Here is a 25,954-nt window from a genome sequence, read left to right on the forward strand (position 1 = left end):
TATGTTTGCTATTATTAGTTTTTGCTCATCTGCTCACTTCCTACTTCATATAAACACAGTTTCCTGGTTCCTAGAATATGTAGTACGTGAACTCAGAAAACCAGAATCCAATGTCATTTTCAAGCCCATTCTATGATGGGCCCAGCTTTGTGAAGAACTGTGCGTAAACCCAAACAGTGGTTGTAGAGTTGCTCTTTCCTCCCTTCCTCCAACCACACTCCTCACCCCCACCCCACTGAAGAGGGAAGAAAGTAAGAAAAAAACCCCACACCTTCTTGTCCTTTAAAACCAAATCAGCATGACCATTAAATCTCTTTGACTGCGGCTCTTAACACAGCTTGTTTTCGTTAGCTCTGAGTAGGATGTTGGTATTTCTTTCCCTTAGGTCCTTAAGAAATGTCTTTTGGAATAGAGTGACCTGGATGAATAGCAATTGATGACAAAAGCCATAGGGATACCAGTGTGTGCTCAGAATGGACCTCCTTGTGTAACAGCTTATGTAATACCCAGTTCCTCCTCGTCACCAATTAGTCACGGCTGCCCTGGGCCTCCACGCTGTTGGTTACCACCACAGGGCGTCAGCTCTTAGGCAATTCCTCTTTATTTTCAAGGGAACCACTGTTCATCCCTGTGCTTTCTTGGACCACAGCTTTGAACTAGAAAAGAATGACATTTGGTTTTCTACAGAGCGTTGCACATTCCAGGCCTCTCAAATCATTTCACAAAAGGAGATGAGAGTTCAGCAGCTCTGCAGGCGAACACAGCAACCATTCTGCCCTGACCAGACCGCGTGGCCACGTTAATGAAGAGCGCAGATGGCTCCCAGGCTATGGGCTGGCTCCCCATGCTTTTTATTTGGTACAGCGTGAGCAACTCATCCCAGCTTGCTGGGTACTAACCCAGTGTTAGCACTGAAAGTCTGAATCCTGGGAAACCCCTCCACTCTGGACAAACCAGGATGGTGGGTCACCTTCTGACAGGTAACTAACCAGGCAGTTCCCAGAGCCTGAGAAACCATAAAACAAGCCCAGGACTGAGAGACAACCCTTGGGCCAATGCTTCAACCAAAATAGCAATTAGGGTTTATGAGCTGATCGAGGACAAGTTCCTGAGTTGGCCTCTGATTCTGAGTACCTGTATGCTTTAAATGGTTTCTGTCAATTGCCTGTTCTATCAAAACTGATTCAATTAAATCCATACATCCCAGGACACTGAACATGATCTGTTGACATTTGCTTCCTCCTCCAGCCCCTGGCAAATACAGTAGAGTGGTGGTGATAATGGAATTAAATTTCCCACCTTTCATTCTGACTGCTCTCTGGCCCTGATTGGATCTCATTTGCCAGGGAAGTTTTTTTCTATCTGTCCTTTGATCACAAAAGTAGATCGGTCCAGCCAGATGGACCGATGAGTTAGGTGATGAGTTCCTATCATTTCAATGTTTAAGTAAAAACCATGCATACACTTTCATGTCTTTTGCAGAGAACACACACACTTGTAGCCGGACAACCCATTGCCACTCTAGACTAGTGTTCAAGGAAACTATTGTCTTACTTCTAACTGTTACAGGTTGCAAAGAAATTGTCCTTGAAGATGAATGAGGTTGACTTCTATGAGCCATTTATGGACGAGCCCATTGCCATCCCTGACAAACCCTACACAGAAGAGGAGCTTGTGGAGTTTGTGAAGGAGCACCAAAGGTGTCCCAGATGGCATGCAGGGGTGGGGGCAGGGGGGATCCAAGGCCTGGGAGATGGAGAAAAGCCTCTTAGTCCTACCATTTCAGACCCCCAAGGGCAACACCCTGGAGTTAGTAACCGAGCAGAACTGAACTCAGTAGTGTGGCTTTGTTGGTCATTGATCAGCGGCAGGGATGTTGCTATATTTTCTGAATATGGGTCTACACTTGCAAACAAGGTTAGACCACCTCCCTGCAGTGAGGAAATCACCTCATACAGTAGGATGTAAGTAAATTCTACAATGATAATGATTTAGTGACAGCCTCCTAAAGTACTATGTTAGGTGCTTTTGGAAACTATATTACCGACTCTTCAACATTATGGGGTAATTATTATCATCCTAATTTTACAGATCAAGGAATTGGGCTCAGGGTAGTTGAGTAACTTAGTCAAGGATGAACATTTTATGCCTAGAACTTCTGGGAGGGGAATCGTTGATACCATCAGCTCTAGCATGGATCAGCAAGCTTTTTCTACAAAGGGCCAGATAATAAATATTTCAGGCTCTATGAGCCAGATGGTCTCTGTTGCAAACACTCAATTCTGCCGTTATAGTGTGCAAGCAGTCGCGGGCCATATGTAAACAAATGGGTGTGGCTGTGTCCCAAAGGGAGTTTATTTATAAAAACAGGAGCCATTGGCTGGATTTGACCCACCAGCTGTAGTTTGCTGACCCCAGCTCTTAAGGGAGGGACAATACTGGAACATGGAATATGGTGGTGGTTCACCCTCTCACCCACCCACCCTCCCCTCCACATGCTCACATAGGTTCGTTGAACCTGGAGCATCATGATTCCATCACTCAGTCAGCTTGGTCCCTCCAGGGATGCAGCACCTGGAGGAACAAATATCAACATGTCTAACAGTATTTGTCAACATTCAAAAAGAAATGAAACCATGAGCAAAAGATAGATCCGACCTGCTCCTCCCTAAAGGGCTTTTGATGGATGACCTTGGTGCTAAAACAACTGTAGTTCTTGGCTGTTTCCTCTCCTGGGTCTCCTCATTCTGGGCCTGCTCTGGGTTCTCAGGAGTGGCAGCTGTATGTGAGGAGGGAAATGGCTTCTTGGCCTGGGAGTGAGCTGACTCCGTGCCCTCTGACCTATGATTTGTAATAGATTTTATAATCCTTGGATCAAATGGGCCCATGAAAAGGCTGAGAGCTTTAGGCCCAGCTCTGTGTGTGACACAACAGGGTCAATCTGCTCTGTCTCCTTAGGGGAGACAACAGGTACGTAGACACTCTTGAAAATGGACTAACATCTCATTCTACATTTCACTGTGCTGAGGCTTTGGGTGTCAGCCAAGGTAATCCCTACTCAACAAAGCTCATCTTTTTTTTTTTTTTTTTTTTCAGACCCACTCTACGTCGCTTGCGCCCAGAAGATATGTTTGAAACATGGGTAAGAAAGTGGCAAACTCTTTCTGCTTTGTAGAGATGGGTATATTCCCCAGGAGGAATACCCCTTTGAGTTCCCAAACTCAAACCAAGTCTTATTTGCCTGGAGTGGATGTCTGGATGGTGGAGAATTTGAAATGTGGACAATATCACACTGAGTTACAACCCAGTTCTTCTGGGCTGGCCAGTAGGCAAAATTACTCTATCTCTGAGTTCATTTCCTAGAGTTTCTACTGGCTTTCATTCACTGGCCACCAGAGACCCAAGGTCACATGGTAGAAGGAGCTCAGACCATGAGTTACATACAGACTTGAGCTCAAGGCCACAGTCTGCCACCTAGTAGCTTTGCATCGTAGATCAAGTCACGTGGTCTTTCTGAGCTTTAATTTCTGTATCTAAAATCAGACTTTTTGTAAGTATGAAAGGTGTGAAGAACCCAGACATAGGGGGCACTCCATTCATGCATGGTAGCTGTTTTTGTAAATATCAACTCAAGGCACTGGAAAATGCTGAGTCAGACTGTCCCCTAGGTCTGTGTCACAGACAAGACGTAAGGTGGGTCAAATTGCATTAGAAAGAGGGCCTTGGAGATACACTCCCCCCACCCCACCCCCCAGCTTTATACAAAATTCTGTAAACAGTAACAACCAAAGTCTATGGAGCATTTTTCAAAGCATTTCATGCATCTTTTTACTTGGATCTCTCAACAGTTCTAGAAAGTGATATAGAACAAGTATTATTTTAGCTTCCTGGGGAAACTGACAATCATACAGATTAGATTAATTACTCACGGATACATAACTAATAAGCATTAGATCTTGGGACTTAAATTTAGACCACCTGGGGCCAAATCTCATTTCTCCAGTATACCTCCTAGAGTGGGCCACGTCCCCATAAGGCAACATTCTGGCGGGGAGGGGGCAGAAAGGGATTAACATGGAAGCATATATTTACTCTCTAACTCAGAGTCTAAAGTGACAGATGAACAGAACCGTGGAGTAACTTGACACCCTCTGTTTTACTGGCATGTAACTTCTTTGGATGTCTGAAGGTAGAACAAACATTTCACACCGAAGGCAAATGATCTGGTCCAGAGGAGAGAACTATAGAAGAGCAACACAGCACAATAGAAACATCTTTTCCTAACATTTAAACCTTTCAAAAATTTAACCTTTAGGAGGTCTCATTATTAGATTTAAAAATAACAAAAAGCATATAACAGTGCTTTGAAAATAAGATTCCTTTTTAAATTATTTTTGCTTTTCACCTAAAACAATTTCAGACTTATAAAAAATAGTGCAAAGAATTCCATGATCCCTTTACCCAGATTCCCCAAATGTTAACATTTTACTCCTTTTGCTTTATCACACACTCTCTTGATAGATATACAGATTTTTTCCTGAACTGTCTGAGACTAAGTAGCAGACCCAATTCCTCTTTGCTCCTATATACTTCAGAAGTTGTCTAAAAACAAGAACTTTCTCTTATATAATCATGGTATGCTTATCAAAATCAGGAAATTAATACTAATACAATTCCATGTTTAAATTGACCAGTTGTCACTAATATCCTTTATAGCAAGAGAAAACATTTGTTTTTTCCTGGCCCAGGATCCAATCCTGGATCACAGGCTTATGTTTGGTTGTTATGTTACTTCAGTTGCCTTTAATCTGGAAGAGGTCATTGGTTTTTGTCTTTCATGACACAAGGTACCATTTTAAATCGAGAGTGATTATTACTGTTCCGTTCTGCTATGCCTTTATCTTTACTTCTTCTTCTTACTTTGTTCATTCTTAAGAGATAAGTCTCTAGGCTCCTGGAAGGGAGACACTGCAAAACTAGAACCCTTCTCTCAGGCCTTTCCTCACTGACATAGCAGTATCACATCCCGAACCACCACACCATAGCAGGAGAGGTCCTGTCCCCTCCTTCACAGACACCCCTAATCCTCCACACTGCCCTGAAGAAATGCTCTCTCTCCCATATCGGAGGTAGATGTTCAGAAAGAAAGTTCACTGCCTGGCTTCACTGGAACCCATTCTCTGCTTTCTTTTCACTTAGTAAGATACAGCTGTTGCTATACTATAAGGTAACAGTGATGGCTCACATTATTATATATTCAATTGTTTTCTAGTTGGGAAAGGGCTGCGTATTGAAGTTAACCAGGTAGAGAAAAGGGCAACCAGACTGGTTTACTCCTTTCCAACACCCCATCATGGAATACCCACGTGATTCCCCAGAAGCCCTAGCCAGACCTAGTCAGCCCCTCATCCAAGTCTCCAACTAGGCAGGGAGGGCAAGACAGGCCATCCAGGGTTATCTTCACATCCTGAAAAAGGAGGAGCAGAAATCAGTCTGTCAGAAGGCTCTTTGGGGAACCCCTCTGCCTATCCCCAACCCATCCACATGTGCCCACCCCCAAAGCAGCATCTTCCTGGGCTACTTGGCCATAGCAACTTAAACCCCACATGTAGGGGAAAGTGACCAGCTCATGAACTTTAAAGTCTTTATCTTCAATACCCACTTCCTTAGACATTGCAAGATATTTAAATAAAATAGTAAAACTAGGTAGAGCTAAAGCAACTATTGACTTTCTTCTCTCCCAAACTCTACAGGTTTTTAAAGCAGCAAATCATAGAAAACACATAACTTATTATTCCTAAAAACATTATGCCTAGTAATATTTGCTGTGTGAAAAATCAGACAGCTATTTTTTTTTTTTTTTTTTTTTGCGGTATGCGGGCTTCTCACTGCTGTGGCCTCTCCCGTTGCGGAGCACAGGCTGCGGACACGCAGGCTCAGCGGCCATGGCTCACGGGACCAGCCGCTCCGCGGCATGTGGGATCTTCCCGGACCGGGGCATGAACCCGCGTCCCCTGCATCGGCAGGCGGACTGTCAACCACTGTGCCACCAGGGAAGCCCCAGACAGCTATTTATTTATTTATTTAGAATATTCAAAGAATGTCAAGGTAGAGCAGGGCGGTCCAGACCCAATGCTGACCTGTCCTTCCTCTTTGAGACTCCACCTTCCCACCAGCTCTCCATCCTAGCAAATGGCCAGCCAGGGTCCTTAGCAAAAGCCCACAGAAATGGGAGTCAGCAGTTCTTTCTAAAAGAATCTTCCCTTGGTTGCAATAGGCAAGTAATTCCCAGAGGGGGGCAGAGAGCTCCTCCAGATGAGCCCCTGCACCACTTCACTGCCCCTTAGTTAGGGAGTCTGACAGTTTTAACTGCTTCTTTTTTTCCTTTGCATCTCTTCATTCAACATGAGAGCAAACATTCAACCAAGACTGGAAAGAAACAGAGTTAAATATGAACAATGGTAATTGATTGGTGGGTAATTGATGTTTCATTTCTCCTTGGTATCTCTAATATTTGCTAATTTTCTTCAAGCGGTATGTAAGATTTTTATCACTATATTCTTTTTTTTAAGTCAATAAACATTAAGAAGAACCTATTACATTGTGCTAAGTACGGAGGTTATAAAAATAAGCCTTGCTGTCCTGTCCTTAGGAATTCGAGGTTAAGTAGATGAAACAGTTGCAATAATACAACACCAGCCCAGTATGCTTGCCGCTATGACAAAGGGACATACAAAGTGCTAGGGAATCTAGAGTAAGGTATTCACCAAAGTAACTCCCAAATTTCCACTTCTTTGGGGGATCTGGTGCTCAGCCACTTTGTATAAAAGCCCCTTCTTGGCCTCTTTCAACTTAAGTAAGAGCCACTCACCAGAGTTTGCAACATCTTCTGCAAAGCCCGTGGAGAGACAATAGATTTAAGGAGCCCATTCCGCTGTTGTTCATAATGTCAGGGAGGAAAATCTTTCCTCTACCATCTTAGGTTCATTTCTTACGGCCTACAAATTAACCTGACAAAAGACAGATTGGCAAGAGAGAGAGAGAAAAAAAAAGATTTAATTAGCTATTTATGCATGCGAGTTCACAAACGAGATTCAAGGAGGGGCTTATATACCATCTTAATGGGGAATGGGGGGCGGGTAGGGGCAGAGGAGCACTTCTGGGAGAACGAAATGACTTTTTGGAAAGATACATGGGCCCTTAGGAGATGAGATGGCAGATATGATAGTTTTGTGATAATGTCTATCTGAGAAAAGAAAATTAGAGTGATGACAAGTTCTTTGGGGAGGCTCTACTTTTAGGCAGATAAAAGATTTCAGGAATTCAAATGCCTTCAGCCAAAATAGTTTTTATGCCACAGTGGCTTATTCTGGACCCCTTCAGTGAGAAGGAGCATGGGCTTTGGGGCCAGACAGAACTGGCTTGAATCCCAGTTGTGTCACGTACCATCTCATGCCTTAAGGTAAGTCACTTAATTCTTGAAGCATTGAATAGGAATGAGACTTTGATTTGCGATTTAGAAACAATGTATTTACAAAGTACTGATACAGAGGGTGGCAAATATTATTGTCTCCATTTTCATCATCATTACCATTGTAAGCCATAATGCCTTCCCTCAGAGAGCTTGCCATCTGGTTGAGAAGAGATTTGTGCAATTAAAAAGGTTATTTCTGGGCTTCCCTCGTGGCGCAGTGGTTGAGAGTCTGCCTGCCGATGCAGGGGACACGGGTTCGTGCCCCGGTCCGGGAAGATGACCGCTGAGCCTGCGCGTTTGGAGCCTGTGCTCTGCAACGGGAGAGGCCACAACAGTGAGAGGCCCGCGTATCACAAAAAAAAAAAAAAAAGGTTATTTCCAAGGCAAGGTGATGACTAAATGGGTGATCTGGGCAGCAAAGGCTGTGGGGTTCAGAGAAAGCCCCTGGGGTATTCTCAGGCCCGTGGGTGGTCAGCTCGGCTCTTCCTCCCCCCATGCACGTTGGATTCTCATCGAGTAACCCTGACTTACTGGCTTGTCCGTGGATTCTTGCTCTGTGAGTTTATTACTGAAAATACTGAAAACACCTGGCACTAAGCAGCGCCTGCCTCTTTGCAGGTGTTCAATACAGGTTTGTGGGCTGAATCTTTGAGACCCACAGAGAGAGAGGCTCTTTCTTTGGGTTACGTATGGCTCTCCATCCAGGGACCACCTCAGGCGTGGGGAGTGACAGCTGTATTATAAGCAGCCTCTTAGCAAACGAATATGGATTCTTAATTCTAAAACCAATTTCCAAATGCATTCTAGAAGGGCACACAGAAATGAACAGAATTAACACTGCTTACTTCCAACTGATGGCAGGAGACAGAGACACGGGGCAGCCTAATGAGAACTGATCAAGATATTCTGTCTGGCGATAATAGCAAATGTAAAATAGTGAAACCTCAGACTCCCCTTCTGGTTGCTGTCGGATTTGTGTAATAAACCTGCACTCGTGCACGCGCGCACGCACACACACACGTTATCTGTAAAATTCAATTCCCCAGAGAGTCTGACCATGGCAGTGCCTACTCTCTTGTTTTTAATAATAATATTTTCCATTTAATCTCTCTTAGACTATTTGGAGGTTTTTGTCCATTCCAAACTCAAAGGGGAAAAATTAGCATTTAGATAGGATTGCACCAGCATTAAAATCAATTGAAATGGAAAGAGAGATCATGGGAGGGTTGAGATGCCTGGAGTTTTTTTTTTTTCCCTAGGATGATTCTGATATGACACATTCAGGGCATCCAGTGAATCCCTCTGCTGGTGTCAGTGATAATCATATTCACTTGGGTTTGTCCCCGGTGTCTCGTTCTCACACAACTTCCTCTCCAGGTCTTCTGAGGATCACATTTCCCAAAGAGGGGTCCCTCTAAGCTCTCGCTTCTCCTTCTGCAGGAATAATCAATGCAGAGGAGACACAAGGCACATATATATGGTCCTTTCTGCCCAGGACATAGAAACATGGAATGCCACTTGCTTGTCCATGGATTTGAAATACTCTCTCTAGATTCTTTACCTCGTCCCAGCCTTCACATCCACACACACTTTTACTGTCACACCCTCAACCTTCCCTAACTCCAAATTCCAGACTCTCCCTGTAGCCTCCCACTTTCATGACATGTTTTAGAGGCCTATCCTGCTTTGGCAAGCTTGGGTTCCAGAGCAGAAAGGACCCCAAGGAAACAGCCTGGAGGTCACAGTCAGCAAGGCGTCCCCTACTGACCACACAGGTTCTGCTCCTTCAATAAGAGATGTCTTAACAGGGAAGCACTACACTTGCATATGATCCTCGTGTGACCAAAACAGATTCACATCCTAATTTACTGCATAGAGTCCTGTCCGCTGCCTGTTTGGGGACAGCTTCAGGATCTGTCAGCAGCATTCGGAAGTTTCCACAATCTGGTATATCGCCGATTATATTTGCTGGAGGTGAATTCTTGAGAACACAGACGGACGTGCGCACTCACTGAGCTGTGTCCAGAATGCTTGTTGCCTTCAGAGCTCCTGATAAACCAGACTCACATTCTTCCTCATTTTGCCTTTTACTGCTGCTCTCCTGGACCCACCAGCCCACCGGGGTGAGGCCCCTTTAGTGCTAATGTCTGTGTGCAGTTGGTGTTTCCCTGTCTTGCAAACCCACTGATCAAATTCCACACATTCCTCCCAGGGGCTCATCAGTATTCCTGTCCTGAATGCATGCCCTGCTCGGCTCTTCTGTGCCCCTGCGTCCACCCCCCTCCACCACCTCCCATTTCCATTCCAGTCTCTGAGTCTGTCCTTGGTACCCCTTTACCCAGGAGAGTAACTTTGATTCTTTTCTCCCATAGGAAGATGATTTGAACGGGATCCACATTGTGGCCTTTGCGGAGAGGAGTGATCCAGGTAGGAAGCCCCCTGTCTGCTCCTGTACACCTTAAGCCTGACTGACCTCTCACCTTTGTCAGCCCTCATCCTCTCTTCCGTCACTTCCGGGTTTTCGCACCCGCAAGGTATCGGGCGCCCCCTGGTGGTCGCCTGTTAGGGACGACTCCACCTTCAAATGTGCACACAGCTAACAGAACGTTGAACCTCATTCTGCCTACCTGTCCAACTAGGAAGAAGCACCAAGTACTGAGGTTGAGGATATTAAAACGTCCTAGCTTTAAGGATGTGTGTGTGTGTGTGTGTGTGTGTGTGTGTGTGTGTGTAAACGTCTGTTCACATTTAAAGTTCATTTACCAATGTTGTGACCTAGCCTATGTGAATCACAATCCTACCTTAAAATAACAATCATGTACCCTTTGGTCTGAAAAATATTGTCTGTGCTTAGGAGACTTCATAGAACATATTCCCCCAAATAATCAGAACTGGGCAAAACGAGCAGCTTATTTCTAAAGTACAAAATGACCCTATAAATGGATAGGTAATTTTGTTTTATTTTGGAACTTTTTCCTGGTTTCACTCTTTTTAACACCAGTGGAAGGTGAAGTGCAGGAAAAATTAATTTTGCAGGTGGTAAAATGCCGGGTCCCTTCAGCAGTGCTCTGTGAATAAAGGGTCCCCAAAGGGAGGTGTCAGTGGTGATTCCGAAGTGTGTTTTGGAAGACCTGGGGCAATCCAGAATGTAACCAGAGAAGGCAGGGAACTTCCTTTGGGATGGCTAAGCAGTCAGGCTTTGGACTATGAGGTGCCTGGGCAGGGATTCCCAACCTGATAGTGCCACAAAGCCACCTGGGGCTGACTGAAACAGGACCTTCAGACACCTGTCAGTTCACGGGGCTCTGAGGCAAGTGCTGATGCACCGTGGGGTTGGGAACCACTGTTCCAGGTAAGATACAATTGTGTCGTATTTTCCTAGGACCTCAGCCTCTTATACATTCATAGGGACAGATGAGGAAACAGAGGGTCAGAGAAGTTCAACAAACTGCCCAAGAGGGCACAATGAGCTAGAGGGAGGCCATGAAGGAGGGACAGATTGTCTCATTCATCAATATATACCTGGTTCTCGCCCATGCCTTGGCACATAGAAAGTGCTCAATAAATGCCTGTGGGCAGTTGATTAGATAGGCAGATGACTGACTGAGACTGAGCCCGATTCTTCACTGTCTGACCAGTAGTTTTTTGGGTTTTGTTTTGATTTTTGATAACACACTATCAGCCTCCATAGTTTCTTACAGGCTGAAACCCAAATGTTTTATCACGCAATTTTTAAAATTGAGATATAATCCACATACCATAAGATTCACCTTTTTAAAGTGTGCAATTCAGCAGTTTCAGTACGTTCAGAAAATTGTGCAAACATCACCACTCTCTAATTCCAGAACATTTTCATCACCTCAGAAAAATCCCATACCCATTAGCAGCCTTTCCTATTCCCTTCTCCCCCACCCCCTGGCGACCACTTAATGTACTTTCTGTCGCTATGGATTTGACTGTTCTAGATCTTTTATATAAATGGAACCATGTAATACGTGGCCTTTTGTGCTTGGCATCTTTCACTCAGCATAATGTTTTCAGTATTCATCTGTATGTAGTATGTATCAATAATTCATTCCTTTTTAGGGCCAAATAATATTCCATTGTATGAAAAACAAATTTATGCTGCAAATTATCTGAAAGCTTCCTTCCCCCTTTTTTTTCCATTAATTTTTTTGAATGTCCATTGATATCCCAGTTTTCCTATCATTGACTTGCAGATTTGGAAAAACTCTTCAAGAAAATCTAGCCTGCGTCCAAAAAAAAATATACCAGTATGCTTCCAGCTTTTTTCCACAGATTCTGGCCACCCCTCAGCCCCTGGAGAAGAAAATAGCAAAGAAAGCCAGTTGCCCAAGGTTTACAAGCTATAATCAAACAGAATGGGATCCCCTGGTGTTGTGTGAACAGAGATGAGATCGCCATCCGCAGCAGCCTGCTGGCCAGACTCCAGGGGGCTTCCTCCCCCGCCCTCTCCCCCTCCCCTCCCCCTCCCAGGATTACGGGGAGGCCTGTCTGGCTTTCGGGAACAATGGAACAAAGAGGCCTCCGCGAGGTTGCAGGAACCTGTTTGACCGAGATTGCCGCTGTAATGAATCAGGCTCCAGAAACTACTTCCACCTCCTCCCTGCACAAACACCCCTGGGCCCGAAGCTGCGTCTCGCCCCAAAGGAGCCCAAGCTGGGGCTTGTTACCGGGAAGCTGGAAGAAATGCGCTGGGGGTGGGAGGCGGGGGAGGAGCTCACAGCATCTTTCCTTGGTCGGGGGGCGGGGGCGGGGGCGGGGGGGCGGGGGGCCTGGCCTGCTCAGGGCTGGGAAAGGGAAAGGCTTTTCTGTGAAAGTCCCCGAGTCTGCGACTAGTCAGTCATTACTCTCAGGTCACTGATGTGTAACCGGGCCAGAGGGGCCTGGCTGCAGGACTAGGAATTTCATTCCTACCCAGACAGTACTTCCTCATATACCTTGCTTTTGCTAACAAGCTACATGGGGCCCACCGCGCCAACCAAACCCCTCGCCAAAGAAAACGGGTCATACATCCAGGAAAATAATACAGCTCTCCTTAAAGAGCTCACAGTCTGGAGGAACTGTGCTGTGAGCTTTATGGAGGTGGTCCTATTTGGTCCCTAAAGCCACCCTGTGATATATGCATAATAATTATCATGCCAGCGTCAGATGAGAAAAGTGATTCTTAAGGGTTAAATGACTCGCCCAGATCACTCGATGTATCTAAGCCAAGATTCAAATTCTATCAGGCTTTCTTGACCTCTGAATTCATTCTGATTCTGAGGAAGAAGGTGATGATGGTGGTGACTTACTGTATGCTTAGGTGACAGAGCAACCCCACGTGGGAGGTGCTACTTTTATTTCCACTTTACAACTGATGAAGCTGAGGCCCAGAGCAGCTGACTTGCTGGGAAGCAGTGGAGCGGGAATTAAGCTCAGCGCTGTCTGGCTCCCCAGCCGCACCCTGAACCACAAGGCCCCGCCTTGTGTCTGCCGGCCCTTCGGAGTTACTACCCCTGAGGACGTCTGGGTGACCATTTAGCCCGCCCTCCTTCCTCTCTGCTGTCCTTTACCACCCCCTGCACCTCCAACATTTGAAAGACCCAGAGACGTTCAACGACGCGCTTGAGATCACACGGTTAGAGGCACAGCGGACACAGAAGCTTAGATTTCTGGTTGGCTCCTCTGGTCACTGTCCATCTGACCACACTGCCGTGTCCAGGACTTCCCAGCCAGCTGCAGGCTCTGGGCATGCGCAAAGCCGCTGCAAGGAATGGGGGCGGAGGGAGCCGAGAGCGCACGAGAAAGAAGAGGGAGTGAGGGGAGCGAGCGGAGCCATCTGGAAGCTTGAGCGCCCGATCAATGAAGAAAAGTCAAACTTCCTCCCTACTGATGTTTCCAAATTTGGAATCTACGATTTTTCAGCAGCAGCAATAACAAAGGTCTGAGTGACCCGGGTCTCCCAGGGGCTCTCACAGCGGTTCTGACATTCGCAGCCGAGAGCTTGTGTTCGGGGATTGCAGTGACTGCTCTCCGGCCCCGAGCGTAATCGCTAGGTCTCTTCTGCGGTGAGCTCTCATCCTCGTTGCCCCTGCAGGCGGGCCTGGCTGGGAAGGACATTTCCGGCTCTCTGGTCTTGCCCGGTGCCCTGTGGTGCGGCCCGGCTTCCTCTTTCACAGCCTCCTCTCAGCTCCTGCGCTCAGAATGCCGCCAGAGCTACTGTGTGACAGGTTTGAAAATGAACTAGTCTCCCCGGCCGCCCCCAGATGTGTCTGCATCAGGCTGACATCTTCTTTAGAACAGTCGATGAACGGTTCACAAAGCGGCCTTTCTACGTGAGCGCATGCTGGATGGATATCCTCCAAGGGCACTGGCAATATTAGCACTAACAAGCTGGAAATGCGCGAACCGGCTGCCGTCTGCGCCTGCGGAACACAACCAGTGAGGGGCCCCGAATCAAAGTCTCCAAGCCCTTGTTCCAACCGAGTTTCAACAGCCTCGGTTTCGTTTTTGACACCTGTTGCCTCAGATAGGCAACTGCTTAACTGAGCTTCTAAATTTAAATTTGATTTGTCAAATTTAAAATTCGGTTCTTGCTAAATGTAGTTCCGGCCCTTAAATATCAACACATTTAATCTTCACAGCAGCCCTACTGTACGCAGTAGGTACCGTCGCTATCATCTTCCCCGATATGCGGATAGGGAAACAAAGGCATGGAGAAGTTAAGTAGCGTCCCCAGGTCACGTGACTGATCAGCGGTAGAACTGGGATTCCAGCCCAGGCAGTCCAGCCCCAAGCCCAAGCTCTATGACTACCACCTACGCTCCTCTGTATTGCAAAGCTGTACCGCTGGACTTTTCCACCAATGCTGGGCCCCGAGAGCTAGGAGACAGAGCGGAGAAGGAGGGCTGTAGTAAGGAGTGTCAGGGTGTTCTGATGTCGCAGGTGCCATCTCGGAACCATGGGGCCCACACGATGTCCCCCGGTTCTGAGCGGATGTCTCACTCTAACAGGTGACTGGGCGACTCGCCTTGTCTGGGAGGTGCTCTCAACCTTGTCCTCCCTAGGCTCCCAAAGGGCTCAGCTTCAGATGCCCTGCCGCAGCTTTCCGAGACTTCCACACTTCCTGAGTGGGCCTTTCTGCGAGGGGACCTCGCAGGTGACTGCCCTCCACACCTGTGTGTCCCAGCACCTGGCCCTGGGTCTAATACATGTGGGCCCTCAGAACATACCTGCCCGATGAAAAATGAATCCCTCCCATTAACACTTGAAATGAATTAAATGTTGATGGAGTGGGAAAGAAAGACAGAAAATCTTTGCAGTTCCTTCTGCAAATGCCGCACATGAAAACAGCGGTATCATTATTATCAATGAGCCCCCAAGGTAATAAGGGAGCTGTTTTCTCCATCCTCAGATGATAAGATGGAAGCCCCAGAGAGGTTAAGTGACCTGTGCAGGGTCTTCAAACTCCAGACACAACCTCCAAGCTGCGTGATGCCTGCTTATCTGTTTCGTCTGCTGTAGAAGCAATAGCCACAGGATTGGGCCAAACAGCCCGGCTTCCGAAGCCTAGGCCTGTCTCCAGGGGCGAGACCCCGAGTCCCATAACTGCACATGGTGTGGCGGCAGGGAGGGTCTCTCAGTGCCTTTATGGAATGAGCACCGCCAGTCCCCGAGGTTGGGTCCAGAGGATGGTGTGAGAGCCGGGTGGGCAGCATGCTGAGGGCCTGGGCTGTTACTTTGGGGCCACTGCTTGGTCTGAGACACACGTGTCTCTGCCAGACAGGCCTTGGTTCCTGACATGGCTGCGACTGGCCTGGAACTGGTCCCCCAGGGCTGTGCAGCCTCATTCCCACCAGGCTCTCTCTGCCTGGAAAGGAGGAGAGTATAATCACCGGCTTCCCCTCCCACAGGATGTGATTCCCAGAGGTCTCTGGCTTGCCGTGGGAAACCTGGCCCATCCTGAGCCCTCGACCCCGGGTCGTGGGATCTCAGGGTCCAGGCCTGTGTGGCAGGGACAGAGTCACAGCTTTCACAGCACCGGGCCCCTCTTTAGTTAGCGCCACCTCTGAGATTCCAGGCGCACTCAGGGAAATCGCTGAGACAGCCAACCAAACAGGCTGTAGCTGGGGAGTGTGTGGCTTAGCGGCAGGTTAGAAGGAGGGGAAGGAACCCTGATTACTCCGGGGGAGGGCAGGGGCCGGCCACCAGCCCCCCTCTCCACCCAGGTGTCTCCTCATGCCCCTGCCCTTGCTTCCCTCACATTGAAGCTCTTACACTGGGCACTGGGCTCTCAAACACAAATTCGAGCAAGAAGATGCAGCAGTTTTGGTAGGAATGTGGAGACCACAGGTGGATTGTGGAAACGGCTCTCGACCTGCAGACCAAAGACCTGAGTTAGAATCCTGGCTCTGCCACTTGCTGGCGTGTCGTGCTGGGCAAGTCAGGTACTCTCCCTGTGTCTCAACTTCATCCTCTTTAAAATGGAGATAAAAACATCTTCCTAACCTCCATCAGGACTAGATGTGAAGATTAAATACAAAAGGGCTCAGTAGCCAGTAAATGCTCAAGAAATACTCATAAAGTCAAAGTTGGGCTACATGATCGCAGACTTCCTGCATGTAAAGAACAATGTCCTGTGTTCATAAAGGAAGAAGTTGGGAGATGAACTTCTTGAGAAAAAAGGAGATTTCAGCTGGATGCAAGAAAACGACTCTTGTCTGTCTGGGTTATTGACTCTATAGTGGACCTCTAGGGAGGTCCGAGGGGCTCAGCCCTGGAAACATTCAAGAGAGAAGACAGACAAATGTTCTGGGTGGGGCTATACACCTGCCTGAATCTGTGGGATGTTTGGGAGTCCCTTCTGGCTTTGAAAATGGCTGCTTCTCTAACTAATGACCGCAGAGAATTGTCCTCTAGTTTCAATGGTGAAATAACTGCTAGCCTACAAATTTCAAAATAATATTTCGTCTTTTTTCTTAACCTACCTCTGAAAAAAATTATGGGCTACTCCTTTTGAGAGCTACATGGCCACAATCTTAAAAGGCCTCTTAGCTGGGTATATCACTGATAAAGGAAACAGTCATTAATTTCAAACTCATTCATTCATTCATATAATTGCAACTGTGAGCTGTCTTCTGCTTCACACTGAATTACAAAAGCGAAATGTGGCTTCCTACACCTGCCTTCCTGGTCAAAAAGGGAGGATCCACAGTGGACGGGTCCCTTTTCCAGCTCACCTGTTTTACAAAGAAATAGTTACTGTCCCTAAGAGGAAACTGAACTTCTAACTTAAAATGTTAGCGACTGAATCCCTGCGAGGCCAGTGTGACTGCCTTAATTGCGCTTTCCCAGATGAATGAGAATCCATTCCAACAGGTCTATATTCAAGGCTGGGGAATAATGGGGGGAAAGGTATGGGGCTTGTGAGCCTTGGATCAGGAATATCCAAATTAGCTTAATGACTTTAAAACAAAGTAATTAAACCGTGCTTTAACCACGTACTGAGGCGAGGTACTCATAGTCATACCGCCTGGTACGGCCACCCCTGCAGACTTCAGTCACTGAGTCAGCAACAGGGCCCGGAAGGAATAGCTCCATGATACACCACCTCCTGGTGTAACTGCTTGGGAGTACGTCTTCTCTGACACACGGGGCCGAGACTGTGTCTAGCCGCCCCCTTGTGCCCAGATCATTGCACTTAAGACATATGCATTGAACGAACAGATGAGTGGCCAGGTTCCTTGTATTCAAGCAGAAGATTGTCAGAGCATTTCAGAAGAATAATGGCTAAACCTTACTATGTGCCAGGCACCATCTAAGTACCATAGAGACACTAACACATTTAACTAACAGTCATTCTATGAAATAGGTACTATTATTATCATCCCCGTTTTACAGTTGAGAAACCAAGACATTAAATAACTTGCCCTAAGTCACACTCTAAATGGCAGACCCAGGATTTGGACTGTTTGCCCCAAGTGTCCTTTGTGTTGAAACATCATGCTGGGCTCCCTCCCTAAAGAACAGGTTCTGTTCTGTTCTTGGAAATATTCAGGGATGCAGAAGGATGATGCCCATTATAAAATCCATCATTCTGAACCCCAAAAAGCTGCCCTTGACTCCGGAAGAAACTTCCCCAGCTTTTGTCAACTCAATTATTAATTTATTCTGGGCATGTCTTTTGAGCTTTGCTCCTCCATAGACAGAAAGAACATCCTCCTCACAAAAACTTTTTGTATTCTTGAACATAGGCATTAAGCCACAATTTTGACTTCTCTTGTTTATGTAAAAACTCCAATCCATTTGATTTTTCTTGCAGGACCCAGTTTCTGTTCCTTCAATCTTTCTCTTTTTATCTCCAAACCTGCTCTAAAACATAGAAACGATCCCTGTATGTACATTCTTATTCATAAATCCCGTTATGTGGGTTTTTCCATCAGAAAACCACAGTGCCATCTCGTGTGTTCGGCTTCCGTTCAGATCTCCTCCCTCTACAACCCTGTGCCTAGACAGTTTCTGCCTGCCCTTTATGTGAGTTAGTCTTTTGCCCTTCAAGTTTACTTTCTACCTGAATTCGGGTCTGTGTGGTTGAGTTTCATCCTCTTTGTGAATTTCTGATTTGTCACCTGTGATTCTCCTCTTCCAGAGTACTGGCAACATCACCTTATTTATTGCCATTCATCTCTTCTCGGCTGCTCAAAGCAGTCACTGAAGCTGTTGAGGAGAAGTCCCCTGTTGCAGTCTGTGTATAATGATACTTATACATCCGCAGATAACCCAGGTGGCACCATAGTCCCCGTCCTGTGACACGGCGACACACCCAGAGAAGGAAGATCCGTAGTGTCCAAGTAGCAGCAGCCAGTGGCACTCTGGAGGGATTTGACTTTCTCGGCCACACATCAGGCAGCAGGAAGAGTATCCCTACCTCCACCCCCATCTCCACCCCAACCCCTACAGTAATAGATAATGAGCGCTGAAACACAAGGCCCCATCCATCCCAAGTGTCTGTCATACGATCTAATTTGTCATATAGTTCAGAGCATAGATGGAAAAATCACCTCGGCCACCCTGATCTCTGCTGGAGAGGGCGGCGGGCCATAACGACCCTCTTCTCTACTAGCAGGGTAGCTCTGCCTTCCAGGTAACAAGGCCTGAGGGGGCCGAGTCGGAATCTTTAGTGTGATCTAGCTACAGTTAAAGAGACTACACCCACTCAAAGCGGAGCTCCTAAGAAGAGTGTGCATTTTGCCTAGAATATGTTAACTATGAGGAAGTGCAGAGAAAAACCTTTCCCAAGAGGCCCCAGGTAGCCAAACAAAGGCTAGGGTGCCGGAGAGAGGAGAGGTGTGTTCAACAGAGGCCACAGAGAGGGGCTTAGAATGGCTGGGGCCCCCAACAAAAGAAGGAAGCTTTTACAAAGAAAGAGCGGTGGCCGTACTGAATTTCTAAGTAGTGGGTGAACTAGTTGCTTATACAGAAGGCAAATTTCAGGCCACAAATTCATCTATGCAAGAGATACAACTGTATTTTCTAGAACTGAACCTAGACTTTACCACTGGATGGTGGAAACTGGGTCTGACAATGAATGGTCTCCCCTCCCCCACCCACCGTCCCTCGGGATCCGGCGTCTTGCTGGTTCTCAGGTATGATGTGTGAAGTGTGCATCTGGTCAGAGTTATCATCATCACCTATCCATGCTGGCATCTGCAGAGAAGTCCGTCATTCTGTCTGGACTCTAGCTTTATGCCAGGGTCACCACTGGTCCCCTTCATCCCAACTGCTGGACTTCTTCAGATCTGCCCCCTCCACTAGCCTTGTCCGTGTTCCTCAAAACCACAGAGAACTCGGTGGGGCCTCCTCACACTCTTCTCTGCCCTAGTCTTCCTGCACCAGAGGATTCGCCAAGAGAATCTGAGGTCTTTCCATTTTCATGAGTTTTAGAACAAAGCACGAATCCCCTGTACTCTGGGACTCCCTGAAACTGTGGCGTTTCTCTACATGGGCTCGCTTTCGTGCACATGCACATGTACACACAAACACATACACACAGGCACAGAGCTTATTCTCAGGGACTTGCCAGAGGCTAAACTCTTTGTTTCCACCTGGGAGTGGGGCAGAGACGCTGAGGGTTTAGGCTATCCTTTCTCTTACTAGACATTCTTCCAAAATTTTTGTCTATGGTATAAAGTTCATCTTTCTCATTTATTCAAGATTTAGGCTTTCTGTGCTCTTGAAGCTATGAGTTTGTCCTTTGAGTCTTGTCTCTGCTTCTCTTATGAATCATCCCTCCCCTGGGGGGCAATGAATGCTTCGAATTGAATAAAGGGAAGGCAGAGCATGCAGGGAAATGCTGACGAGGGGAGGGAACCCTATTTACTATCTCAAAGCTTTGAAACCACCTGTCAGTCACAAGCCCACTTAGTCTGAAGGTTGTGGGAACTCCAGGTTGTAGAAAACTAAGGATCCAGGCTAAACATTCTTGCTCCATAGAGCAAATGCTATGGGGAACTCTCAGGGGTAGTATCAATAAATTATCAGTTTTAAGAGATGGCACAGAGCACTGAGGACCAGATAGGAGTTTCTCTGTTCTGGGGTTGCACTTTCTGACACAGGGCTGGTCAATTTTCATATGCAATTTCGCTTTCCGTTACAACCAGACACTTCCCTGGGAAACTTTCAATTTCTTTATTCAAAATGTTTATTGTTTCCTTTGAAGAAGCTGCTTTGTGGCTGGAGTTCTCATCTGACTCATTTTATAGGATAATCCTATAATTGAGGGTATGCACCAAATGGCCTAAGAAACACTTGTGGAGTAACGGCACTCTGCTCTCCACATTAGAAACCATGTATGCACAGGGCTTACTCACCCTCCTTGAATCCCGCTTCAGATGGCTATGAGTTCCTGGAGATCCTGAAGCAGGTTGCTCGGGACAACACGGACAACCCTGACCTGAGCATCGTGTGGATCGACCCAGACGACTTTCCTCTGGTGAGTGGCTCAGACTGGGGCCCCGTCCCTGGCCACCTTCACAGCCTCATGTTTGTGTTTAGTGTGAGACCTGGATGCACGAAGGAGGATGTGAAATAGGAGGGGCACTTGCAGAAGCTCAGTGGCTGTCCCCACCCGCTGTGGGAGATCTTAGCCCCTGGGGCAACATTGAACTTAGGGCCTGGTGCCTACCCGACATGGTTAGACTTATTGTTCTCGCCCCCTAGAGGCCAGAAGTCCTTCTGCAGGGCCCACTCAAGGGTGTTGGGTGAAATTCTTCTGCCAGCAGCTCCATAGCTGCCCTTCACCCCACCACCACACCACCCCTTACTATAACCTCTTTCATTTTCTGGGTGAAGACCATCGCTGTGAGGCAACCTGAGTTACTAAGTAATAAATGGTCAGAGATGAACATTTTGCATAGAGTTAAGAACAACCTCTGCTGGAAATTCCCTGGCAGTCCAGTGGTTAGGACTCTGCACTTCCTCTGCAGGGTGCACGGGTTCAATCCCTGGTGGGGGAACTAAGACCCCGCAAGCCTCGCAGCCAGGAAAAAAAAAAAAACCCTCAGGGAGGGCAGAGACCCTGCCTGTCTCGTTCAGCATGTTCTCCCAGGTCCTTAAAGCCCAAACTCTTGCTGGGTCAGTGATCAATGGCCAGAAAGCCTTGCTTATGCTTTGTTTTAAAGAGAATAAACAGAATTTGTACAATACATGAGCCCAGTGGTAATGATAGTGAGGGTGGCTAATAGACTATCTGCCTAGAGCTATGGTAAATTCTTTCCATGCATCATCTCATCCAATCCTCCAAACAACCCTGTGAAGTACAGACTATTATAATCCCTATCTTTTTTTTTTTTTTTTTGCGGTACGCGGGCCTCTCACTGTTGTGGCCTCTCCCGTTGCGGAGCACAGGCTCCGGACGCCCAGGCTCAGCGGCCATGGCTCACGGACTCACCCGCTCCGCGGTATGTGGGATCTTCCCGGACCGGGGCACGAACCCGTGTCCCCTGCATCGGCAGGCGGACTCTCAACCACTGTGCCACCAGGGAAGCCCTATAATCCCTATCTTACAGGTGAAAAGAATGACAGCTGGAGAGGTTAAAGCTGTAAGTGGTAGATATACTCTTCCAGTCCCCATGAGACCATATATTTGTTTGGGAGACTTTTTTTTCTTTCTTTCTTTCTTTTTTTTTTTGGCTGTGTTGGGTCTTAGTTGCAGCATGCAGGATCTACACTGAGGCATGCGGGATCTTTTCCTTGCAGTGTGTGGGCTTCTCTACAGTTGCGGCACACGATCTTCTTCTCTAGTGGGCTTCTCTCTAGTTGTGGTGTGCAGGTTTTTCTCTCTCTAGTTGTGGCGCACGGGCTCCAGAGCGCGAGGGCTCTGCAGTTTTGCGGCACGCGGGCTCTCTCGTTGAGGCGTGAGAGCTCAGTAGTTGTGGCACGAGGGCCCAGTTGCCCTGCAGCATGTGGGATCTTAGTTCCCCGACCAGGGATTGAACCTGCGCCCTCTGCATTGGAAGGCGGATTCTTCACCACTGGACCCCCAGGGAAGTCCCATGTTTGGGAGACTTTCTACCACTGAATATCTCCATTTTCTTAGCCCCATGGCCCCTTACTTTTTTAGTCCTGCCCTAGTCAGAGATTAGTCCTCATGGAACCCAAGTCTGGATGAATGAAGAAGCCCTCTTCTTACTCGTGTGCCCACTTACAGCACACCACTGCTTTCCCGGGCATCTCACGAGCAGAGTGGTGCAAGGTAAGGGATTTTTAAGTGAGACATTGAGAGAGAGGTGGAGGGAAATGGCTCATTCACCACACATAAACTGTAAAAAGCCACAAGTGACTTGGGAATCAGCTTTGGACTATCTCTGTAATATTCTTCCTTACAGCTGTAGAAGCTTTTATATTACATGCTTTCACAGTTTGTGTTATGACTTTTTTTTTTCGTGTTTATTTAAAGTGCTGAACGCTGGGGCCAAGTCTTCAATTTCCTCAGTGCCCACAGCTGTTTTGGAGACCTGTAACCAATGGTGACCTAATTACTGTGATGGGATGGCAGGTGGGTCCAGCCACAAAAAGTGGCTTTAACAGGGAATGCCTTCTGCCTGCTGTCTAATTTTATTTTTTGTGGATACAGCTTGTTGCCTATTGGGAAAAGACTTTCAAGATTGACCTATTCAAGCCACAGATTGGAGTGGTGAATGTTACAGATGTGAGTATACCTCGTGAAACTTTGCTCGGGTGCCCTCAGCCTGCCCTGGTTTCTGCCATGCAGCCCAGACTATGAGATCACGTATAGGAGCCTGGCCCCATGTGAAATGAGCAGGACCCTTGGCCTTGCCAAAGCTCAGGAGACTTGCCAGTGTGGCCCAATCCTAGTCTGAGCCAGTCCCAGCCTATTGTTCCATGGTTCTCTTCCATGGGCACATTTCCTTGCTTTGGGAGCCAGCCTAACCTGGTTCACTGACTATTTAGAACTTTCCACACAAGTAAACTCTCCTATATTTTCTTCCAAAGCCCAACAAGGTCTCTTTGCACAAGGGAACCCACACCGGGAGTTGTTATTGCTCAATGGGTGATGGGGAAGCTGTGGCCCAGAAGCCCATGGAGACAATCACCATTGTGTGTGTGTGTGTGTGTGTGTGTGTGTGTGTGTATGTTCATGAATATATGGATATATATGATATATAGGATCTATATGAAACTTCTGGTAGGACAGCCATGAAACTACCACCAATGAGACTAGGGATGGGGTCAGGGCAGCCAGAAATACTTTTGCTTTTCACCTGGTATCCTACTGTTCTGTTTTAAAATGTTTTAACTTAAGCAGAATTTTAAATTATTATTATTTATTATTATTATTAATCTTAAAAGTAGTTTACAAAATAAAGAAATGTAGAATTTCCCAGGTGACTGAACATCTACCAACAGGATAAAAGGACATTGCTAACTGGCCATACATACATACAATAGAAAAAAATATCTATATGCAATGGAATACACCTTTCCTTTTAGGTTGCACAAACAGGATACTACACATGCCATTCTGCAGCTAAGCATTTCCATTTAACAGTGTGCACGTATTCCTGACAAGTGTAAGTGACCTGGAGCCCACGCAGCACAGCTGCTTGGAGCCCCCTGGCCTTGCTGACCCTTCGTGCACTCACTCACTCACTCATTCTGTCTCTGGCTGCAGGCTGACAGTGTCTGGATGGAGATTCCAGATGGTGATGACCTGCCCACAGCTGAGGAGCTGGAAGACTGGATTGAGGATGTGCTTTCTGGGAAGATAAACACTGAGGATGATGACGGCGAAGATGAAGAGGATGAAGAGGATGACGACGACGATGATGACAATGACAATTCTGACGAAGAGGATGATGACAGTGATGACGATGAGGACTAGCCCCCAACTCCAGCTGATTTTCATGAAAACAGAAGCACAGCTACCCACCCCCATGCAGACAGCACAAGGTAGCCGCGAGCAGCCCTGGCCCACATCCAGCCAGCTCCTTTCCCTTTTCCAACATCTCTTTTCCCACTTCCTTCTCACCAGGAGATGTGCAACTCAGCAAATGCCTTTCTAAATCCAGCAATCCCACTCAGCAAGAACAGTGGGGGATTTTTCCCATGTCGACGGTCTTGATTGTCATGAAAAAACTCTCGTTCTTTGCCAGATCACCAGTGGCCATGGCAGTGCCCGAATCTGGCAGTCTGGGGAGAGCAATCCCCAAACACCTTGACTCAAATTTACCTGTTGTCTTTGACTATGGCAGTAACAGAATTCACAGCTTGCTAACTCACAAGCGTGGTATGACCTTATAACCAGAGCCCGGGGAAGACACACAATCCACGTAGCCCCCATGCCTACGACGTCAGTTAGGATCCCCCCTAAAGCCAAGAGGATCCCTCTTAGGGAAGACTCAGGCTTGGAAACAAGTTTATAAATCAGCTTCTCTTGCTTCTGTTAAACTTATTTTAAGTGTAGGTCAGACCATTATGAACTCACATCCAAACCTTTGGATGGCTGTTGAGAGGCAGGTCTTGAAAAACATGTGTACTGATGTCACCATCATTTCTAGTATATTAGGATACTGGGATGGGAGGTTGATTTGCTCTCTGAACTTCCCTCTAGGTGACCGTCTCGCATAGACACACAGGGGTTTGTTTTAATTCTTTCTGATGGCTTTAGGTCTCTGATTGGGTCAGCTGGCATCCTAGCCTGAGCTGGGATCCTGATAACCCCCCTCTTTTTTTTGGGGGGGGGGTACGCGGGCCTCTCACTGTTGTGGCCTCTCCCGTTGCGGAGCACAGGCTCTGGACGCGCAGGCTCAGCGGCCATGGCTCACGGGCCCAGCCGCTCCGCGGCATGTGGGATCTTCCCAGACCGGGGCACAAACCTGGCAAAATCGGCAGGCGGACACTCAACCACTGCGCCACCAGGGAAGCCCCCATATCCCCTCTTTTGCTCCTAGTCAGCCTTCCCATTCAGAGTCAAAGTTGGTTTAACCAGAGGGCAATTAACTCTCCATCTATCAGTGCTGCCACAGTTGAACAGAACAATAATAATTAGAGTTCATAATGATACCCCGAGGCACTGAAAAAAATCCCTCAGTGCCTTCCGAACTATCTAAAAGTTATATTGTGCTCGGTAATTTTAGTGTTAAGTGTGCATTATAATGTTCTAATTTATTTTCTCAATCTTTTAACACACGTGTAAGACACTGCAAATTCTTTGAAAATAGGGCAATCCTTTATGGAATAGTAGCTAACTAACTCTGTCATTAAAGTTATATTTTGAAAATACTGAGACTATCTTGAACATCCTCTCCTGAGTTTTTGTTTCTGCTCATTATTTCTGGGCGCCTGTTCTTCCTCTCTATTCTTTCTTCGTTTTCCTTTCTGGCCCCTCTTCCTCTGCCTGCCCTTGAAATGTTAGTCTTCCACAGGATCACTCAGCTCACACATTCTTCCAAGACAGTTTATCATCCGTGCCCATCAGCTAATAACTTCCAAGTCTGAGTCTCTAACCTTGACCTCTCTCCTTAGCTTTAGACTCACTCATTCAACTGCTTCTGGACATCTTGGTTTGGACGTTGCACAAGTGCTTCAGACAACATCACAAAAGCCAAGCTCATTACCTTCTCCCCTAAACGTCTCCTCCTCCTCTTCTTGGAGCCCCAGTTCAAATGATTAATATCACCATCTGTCCAATTGCCTGGGTGGTCCGAAGGGGTCCCCTTCCCCTCTGCTCCCATGGCATTTTGTGTATACCCCAAATCCTGGCACTCGTCATTTAAATGGTAGCACATATTTGTATGTCTGTCCTTTCACTAAAACACAGGCTCCTTGGAGACAAGGAATTTATTTACTGTTGTATCCCCAACACCTAGCACTTTGCTCAGCATGAAGTAGATACTCATTTATTGAACTGATGGGTGAATAACTGTTTGATCAGCACTGTTGGATCACAGTGCTTCC

General features: G+C 47.0%; 1 protein-coding gene across 1 annotated transcript in view; it reads left to right on the forward strand.

Moving 5' to 3' along the window:
* The window catches only part of CASQ2 (calsequestrin 2), a 63,902-nt gene extending 38,662 nt beyond the window's left edge, over window positions 1-25,240 (forward strand). The window contains exons 6-11 of the mRNA XM_082675472.1: window positions 1,570-1,700; window positions 3,097-3,142; window positions 9,847-9,901; window positions 20,368-20,468; window positions 22,611-22,685; window positions 23,670-25,240. Coding sequence (XP_082531598.1) covers window positions 1,570-1,700; window positions 3,097-3,142; window positions 9,847-9,901; window positions 20,368-20,468; window positions 22,611-22,685; window positions 23,670-23,879 — 618 coding nt within the window. The 3' untranslated portion in view covers window positions 23,880-25,240. The remainder of the gene's footprint in view (window positions 1-1,569; window positions 1,701-3,096; window positions 3,143-9,846; window positions 9,902-20,367; window positions 20,469-22,610; window positions 22,686-23,669) is intronic.
* Window positions 25,241-25,954: the final 714 nt, after the last annotated feature.

Source organism: Grampus griseus (genome assembly GCF_964374135.1).
Source record: "Grampus griseus genome assembly, chromosome: 1".
NCBI classification, from domain to species: domain Eukaryota; kingdom Metazoa; phylum Chordata; class Mammalia; order Artiodactyla; family Delphinidae; genus Grampus; species Grampus griseus.